Source organism: Engraulis encrasicolus, chromosome 4, assembly GCF_034702125.1.
Source record: "Engraulis encrasicolus isolate BLACKSEA-1 chromosome 4, IST_EnEncr_1.0, whole genome shotgun sequence".
In the NCBI taxonomy this organism is placed as follows: domain Eukaryota; kingdom Metazoa; phylum Chordata; class Actinopteri; order Clupeiformes; family Engraulidae; genus Engraulis; species Engraulis encrasicolus.
In genome coordinates this window covers 38,934,019-38,941,518 of record NC_085860.1, presented here as the reverse complement: position 1 = coordinate 38,941,518, position 7,500 = coordinate 38,934,019, and the positions used below count along the sequence as shown (strand labels likewise).

The following is a 7,500-nucleotide window of genomic DNA, read 5'->3' as shown; positions in this document are numbered from 1 at the left end:
GCTCGGCCTCATTTAAATACCTCTGCAGTCCACAATAAACATTTTGACAGAGGTCGGGTGGCTGCTTTTCAGTCTTGTGGTCTTCGTGTTTGCTTTTGCTACTGGTCCTTGACATTACGAGGCCGTTTCTTTCGACTTTCTGTGGCCTAATTTTGTGGACATGCCTCTCTGGCCCGCTTTCTGTTTTTTCAGAGCACACAGAAGCAAATGCGTGGGCGAGGAATGCCTGTTTGAGAAACGACGAAAATGTCTGAATTTAGCCTACTACACTGTTCTCTTTTGCCCGAGCCAGAGGTCATACAGTATGTTTTTGGTCATGATCAAACAACAAAAAAAGAGTAGCTCTGGAACCCTACCAGATTCTAGATTCATGAAAAGTATGATGGAAAGGCTGTTAGAGCTGTCAGAGTCAGGCAGAGAGTAGAAAGTCTTGGTATAGAGACGACTAAAACAAAAACAAAAACCGAAGCAACCTGCTATTGTTTTGTTCTTTGGGTCTGCCCACCTTTTTACTGTGAGACCATGTGTGTGATGGAACCAAAGGCCCGGCCCAGCTGACCATCTGTGGTTTGACCCGGTCTCCAGAGTGGACACGTCGAGCAGAGTGCTTCACCCCCCCACCTCCCCCTTACTCCCCCTCCGCTTTCCAACTCTCAAGACAACCACAAGTCCTCTCCACTCCGCTCCGCTGTCTCCTCTCTGTCCCCTAAGAGCAGAGCGGCGGGGCAGAGCAGAGCAGGGATGAGTGGAGCGGAGCGGAGTGCCACTGGTCAAATGAGAGCCTCCCCGAAATAGAGGAATTGTCCCCCTCTTTTCTTCTTTTCTTTTTTCCCCAGGGTGGGGCCACACCCGCTCTTTAAATACGGCAGCCGGCCAGGCCTGATGCACACAGCGAGGACCAAAGGCACCAAATACACATTTACACACACATAGTACACACACACATAGTACACACACACACACACACACACAAACATATTATATGCATACGCATGCAGACACACTTGCATAAGCGCAAACCCAGAGGAAGATACGTGCACATCCAACATCCACACACACAAAGACATGCAAGCTTGTAGGGGCGGCTTACTTGCACAAGCATAAGCACAGAGACAAACATGCGTGCATATGTCTTTCTTCTTGAAACTATCCATTTGCATAACAGGGACACTTGCATAAGCACATAAACAACTTTCCACACATACAGTACATACTTTGTTGACCTCCCTGACTTGTTTGTTTTTGTACGCTGGGATGTCTGTAATGGTCTGGGATGGGATTAGAACTGATAATGCGTCGGGGCAGCCATGGCCTAGTCTAATGGATAGGGACCTGGGGCCACATAACAGAAACTTCCTAAGTCTGAAATCCGATCTTATCTTGAGATAGGAAGGGATTTAGGAATTTTGGTATAACAGAAGGAGGTTTCCTAACTTAATTTAGGAAGAAATTCTATCTTATCTTAAGATAGGAATATAGCCATTCCAGAAGCATCCTAAGTTAGGAATATCTTAATTTAGGATGCCTAAGTTAGGAGACCATACACCCTGTCCTAAACTCAGGATACCCCTGTTACTGGTGCTTTTTTGCATTATGCACAATGTCGGCAACATGGGGCATCAAACCAAAACACCTAGAGCAGTGATGCCTGGGTTAATGGGGGCATTTTGTTTTCAAGAGAGAAAAAATGGCACCGGTACGGTTACCACAGTAGCTTCCCAACCAGGCAGGCTACAATTCCATACTTGCCTGATGTAGGCCTAAATAATTTTACCATTTGAAGCCTGTCATTGTTCTATCCATGCAATAGCCTACCTATTTAGAAATTAAAAAAGAAAATAGTTTGAAAGCCAAACACATTTCCTATTACAGTGTAACAAGTGTAGCCTTTGAAATAGGCCTACTTTGACCATGGTGTTTGCACATCAAAGACATATTTTGCCACGTCCAACAAAAAGGCAACTGACTTCACGTAGCCTACGTGCTGATGTTGTGACAGGCTTATGAGCACAAACTGCGCTCCCTCGCCAAAGTCTCCTCTCACTCTCAGGAGTTGAGCAGGACAAGTTACAATGTCTAGTCCTACTAGGTCTACTGATGAATTTATAGACCACACAAAACTAATCCATTTGTCTTCACAAAGTTAACGGTGTAGATATTATGCTAAACAGGGTTTAGCATTTCTAGGTTGCGTAGCGTTATTTGATGATCCGATTCCTCTCGCTCTCCCTCGTCCTCTGTCAGTGCTGTCACACAGGCGAACCTTGCTCTCCCTCCCTCTTCCCATCTTCACGCTGTCATTCAAACTAAGAATGTTTCTATGATCAATAAAATGTCTTTAGTTCACTACACGGAGGCATCCCAGAATGATGACGGTTTTACACGCGTTGTTTAGGCTGACAGTCGATGTGACTTCTTTCGTCGCCCGTTTCATTGATTTGAATAAGCTACTTGATCATGGGAATTTGCACATTGTTAAAACAGCATTCAGGTGGTGGATTTGCGACGGCCGGGAACTGCTGAAACTGAACACGGCTATGCGGAAACTTTTGAGGATGCTTAGCTACAAATGTAGCCTACATGAATGATGGAAATTAACGCCCTCCTTTATTCCCTGTATTTTTTCGTCCGTAATTATTAATAATTAGGCTATGCGTTCTCCCCCCAACACGTAGCCTAGGCTACAACTGGCTGCCCGCCGCCGCTTCAAAAGTGAAGTCGTTACATTCTATCAATCTCGTGCACATTCGAAATGGCAGAAACAGACACGACCAATCGAAAAAATCAATATGATAGAGGAGTTAGGAATTCCTAATTTAAGATAGGATGGGGGGGCAAAAATAAGATAAGAAATGGCTAAGGACTTAGGAATTCGTTCTGTAATAGGAAGTTAGGATTTTTCCTATTTTCCTGTTCCTATCTTAAGTTAGGATGAGCATTTAGGATTTTTTCTGTTATGTGGCCCCTGGTCTTGGAATCAGGGTACCCATCAGGGTGCTGTACCATCAGGTTGCTCGTACCATCCAAGGTATTGCTCCACAGCAGAGTTCATAAGGGTTGGAGCAGGCGTCACCCATCAGTTTTTTTCTTCCTTTTAAGGGTGCTGACCAAAATATTGTAAAACTGAAAAATGAAAAAAGGTCGCACCATGCATAGGTTTCTTTATTACACACATTACTTATTTATGTGTAATAAAGAAACCTATGCATGGTGCAACCTTTTTTCATTTTCCGCAGCAGAGGTGAAATGCCGGTGGGTAGGCCAAGCCGTGCTCAAACGGCTGGGCACCGGACTGCTACACGGGCGACCCAAGTTCGATTCCCAATCCGAGGTCATTTCCCGATCTCCCCCTGATATCTGATTCACTTCCTGTCCCACTCTTCACTCTCCTGTCTGAATGAAGTTGAAACCCCCCACTAAAAATATACACATGTGTATATTAAAATAAAGAAATGGCGATGGGTAAAGTGGGAGTGAGACAGGGAGTCATTGGAGCTGGGCCCATGAGGCTCACAATGTGGTGCTCCAGGTGCTGTAAGATGATATTTACATTGCCACAGACTGCCAACGAATCCCATTGACTTGCATTGGTGGATGCAAAATACATTGTGGGAACTGTCGGCTCCGTTGCCTCTGTCAAAAGTTCAGCATTTTCAACTTTGATGGTTGTAGCAGATCCGTTTGTCAACCACACTGTGTGTACACGAAAAATACAATTCCCACTACATCAGACGGGCCTTCCATGGACCGTCAACGGAGCGTAGCAGTCTGAATGCAGACTCAGTAACCAAAACCATAAGTGGCTTTGGATAAAAGCATCAACTAAGTGTAATGTAATGTAATCCAATGTAGGCCTACCGTACCGTAGGTCCAGTGGTCCAACGCCAGGACCTGCCACTGTCTGTGAGAACAGACGCACAGTCCTGGGCAGACACCACATGTTGTGTAAACACACCAGACTTACAATGAGGTCGGGAATGGGTTGGCAAGTGTCATCCTTAAGTACCGTTTAGACAAAAGGCTGCGTCCAAAGAATAAACACGAGACTTCACAAGTGGCCTCCCAGTGGGAACATCATGTGCTTGCAGAACTATAAATTTTCAAATTTATTCTGTGCGCAATATTGTCTATGTGTAATATAATGTCATGTCATTCACTCCAAACACACTGCCTATGCGGTGTTGGTTATGGAAGAGCATCATAGGCCATTTTAGAGCTACTGTCCTCGGTGGCTTACTGAGGCCAATGTGCCTGCATCACTGACTGAGGCCAATGTGCCTGCATCACTGACTGAGGCCAATGTCCTGCATCACTGACTGGGGCCGATGTTCATTCACATACTGTAACTGCACATGCTCTCTGTCTGGTAGAAACCTCTTAACTCCACTGTTTTCAGCCATTTTCAAAATTGCTTATTGCATATTTTCTGAATAAAAAATGATACATTGTTTTAAAATATTTTTTAACACTGATTTATATACTGTAAGAAAGACACATTTTAAATTCAAAAGAAGAGGTAGAGAGTAAGGTAATTGTATGAATGCAAAATGTCTTAATATGAAAACAACGATTGTAGCAGACCTTTTTTTTCTTTCCTCTTTTTTTCAGTTTATATTGTAAGAATGCCTGTGGCAATAGGCCATAATAGACTTGATGAAAAAATATCATGACTGAGTAAAATAACAAATGATTGAAACATTGAAACTTTTCCTCTGTGTCTCTCTAGCTGCACATTGTGCACTACAACTCTGACAAGTACCCCAACGTCTCCATGGCTGTGGACAAGTCCGATGGCCTGGCGGTGCTGGGGATCCTTATTGAGGTCAGTGTTTTCTACAGCCAGGGCTGTATTGGTCTTATGGCAAACATTATTATGTTTTTTACATTATTATATCGTTATTTTCTTAGCTTATTCTGCAGTGTGCTGACCTACCTTCTTCAACCATATGGCCTAGGGCATTTGCCTGGTGGACTGTTGACGATTTTTGCCAGGACATCCCCTTAATGGTATTAGACCTCATGTCGCTACAGCAGGCCTCTCCGAGATAGTCAGATACATATTAAGCATTGTGTCATGCGGTCAAAATAGCTCATACGTATCAGATGATTAAACTGTTTTTGTCATTTGCTTCATGGTCTCTCTCAATGCCTGGTGGACCAGTCTTGGCTACAAGTGCCCGGCCACTTGTCCCAGTCCAGGCCTGCCTACAGCAATACAGTCACTGGCATGAAGTAAACTGCCTCGAGAAGCAGAGAGGCTTTTATGACTGAGACTCTTACTTTGTAAATCTTGTTCTTCTAGGTTGGTGACTTCAACCCAGCCTTTGACCACTTCCTGAAATACATCAATGGCATTCGATACAAAGGTGTGAATTGTATATTTTTTCCTTTTCTGTACTTGCTGCCTTCATGTGTTGCCCTTTCCACTTGTTTTAAGTATGCACTGTATTCTTGAAGGTTATATATCTGTGATATACTGGGGCAGCCATGCCTCAATGGTTAGAGCCCTGCTCTTTAAAGGTACACTGTGCAGGAAATGGTCAAAAAAGGTACTGCAACTATGCTGCTCATTGCAACTGGGCTGCCTATTGCCAAATTTGATCTTTACATGAAAGTTTACCAAGTAATAAACAGATATTTTCTAGTATGGTTCAAGAACAGTCATTTTTGCAGCTAAAAATCGGGATTTTTGGAAATTCAAAATGGCGGACCATGGAGAAGATCCCCCTTTTCATGTATGAAAAGTGCAATTTTTCCAGTCATAATGAATACCTAGAATTTGATGGTGGTGGTAAGTATTCATGAAAAAGGTAACATTAGTGAATGGGCAGCATGAATTCTGGAAATAAACAACTAAAAATCTCACACAGTGTCCCTTTAAATCAGAGGGTTGCAGGTTCAAATCCCAACCTCATCCATGGCTGACGTACCCTTGAGCAAGGCACCTACTGTAACCCCACATTGCTCCAGGGACTGTAGACAATATCCTGTACCTAAATATCTGTAAGTCGCTTTAAAAAGTGTCAGCTAAGTGTAATGTAATGTAATGTAATGTAATACTGTGTGGGCTCTTGTTGTATCAGATCAGAGGATCCAGGTGCCAGCCTTTAACATCAGAGACCTGCTCCCGTCTCGTCTGGATCAGTACTACCGTTACGACGGCTCTCTGACCACGCCCCCCTGCTACCCCAGTGTGCTCTGGACCGTGTTCCGGAACCCTGTAACATTCTCAATCCAACAGGTGAGCAGAGTTGTATTGTTGAAGTTGAAGAAGTCTTACAGATGTAATTACAACACTAATGGCTATGATATAAACAAAATTGAAACCATTGTAATATCACACCTAGTGTTGTAATTACATCTGTAAGAGTACTTCTACTTCTACGTTATACAGCTCACACAAAACAATGCCCAACTGGTAGAGGACTAAGGACAGCAAGCTTGATGAGATGCCTCACTTCAGAATAACGTAACAATGGCAAATATACAGTAGGCTATGGTAAATATATGGCGAGTGTTACAAGTCATTTTTAATGTGACATCCAGTTACCTCAGATGGTTTTGGTGAGGCTTAGTAATTAAATGTTCTGTCCCAAGACAAACTTTACTGTCCCGCACAGTACAGTACCGGTAATTAACATTGTGTGGAGTGTCTTAAATTATGCCAGAAAAACGAATTAACCCACATCCATTGCCAGATATTCTTAGGTGCAATTAGATCCTTGGCGAGTTTTATAACACCCATTGCTGTGGCAACCCCCATTGTTGCCATTGTTCTGTTCTGTTCTGTATTGCTCGACAGTTCCAGGCGCTGTCGTCGGCCATGTTCTCCTCCAGCCTACAGGAGTCTGCACCGCTGCCCCTCAACGGAAACTACCGGAAGCCACAGCTGGCAGACAACAGAGTCGTCCTGGTGTCCTTCCACGATGGTAAGCCTTTGGGTTTGGCATGCTGCATGGGAACACGGGCTGCTTGTGCGAGCATGATGGGGTAGCCTATAGCGGTTGGCAGCGAAGCATAGCTTTTGCAACTGCACACAACAACAGTGTTTGGGGCTTGGCCTGATATAGTAGTAGAGCCGCTTTGGATCCCTGAGAGCTTTTGTTATTGGAAGGAGGACTCTGGTTTTGTAGTCTCGGTACTGGGATTCTGCGGTCGCTGTGAAGACATGGACAGTCGTCACGGCGCTTCAACGCTGCATTGGCACCTGTTAGTGGTTTCCAGCTAAATGGGCACTTTGCAGCGGTCGCATGTTTCACCCATCAATATATCATGCATTCCATGATGGGACAGCTCCACTGCTCCGTGCGCTCAGGGGGTGTGTCTCTGGGAGCACGCTTCCCTCCCAGAAAAGATCACAACAAATGTGATTCTCCCACTGAACACAATAAGGAGGCAGATTTCGGATCCAAATTAGATGTTTGTCACTCGATAAATCTGTCTCCAAACTCAGGGGTTCAGTCTGCTTCTGGTTGGCCACAGGAACGTTGCTATACTGCC

The 7,500-nt window shown here is 44.2% G+C and overlaps 1 protein-coding gene across 1 annotated transcript in view; it reads left to right on the top strand.

The window, feature by feature from the left end:
- The window catches only part of ca12 (carbonic anhydrase XII), a 33,447-nt gene that overhangs the window by 23,315 nt on the left and 2,632 nt on the right, over positions 1–7,500 (top strand). Inside the window, exons 5-8 of the mRNA XM_063196174.1 lie at positions 4,727–4,822; positions 5,303–5,366; positions 6,084–6,241; positions 6,803–6,929. Coding sequence (XP_063052244.1) covers positions 4,727–4,822; positions 5,303–5,366; positions 6,084–6,241; positions 6,803–6,929 — 445 coding nt within the window. The remainder of the gene's footprint in view (positions 1–4,726; positions 4,823–5,302; positions 5,367–6,083; positions 6,242–6,802; positions 6,930–7,500) is intronic.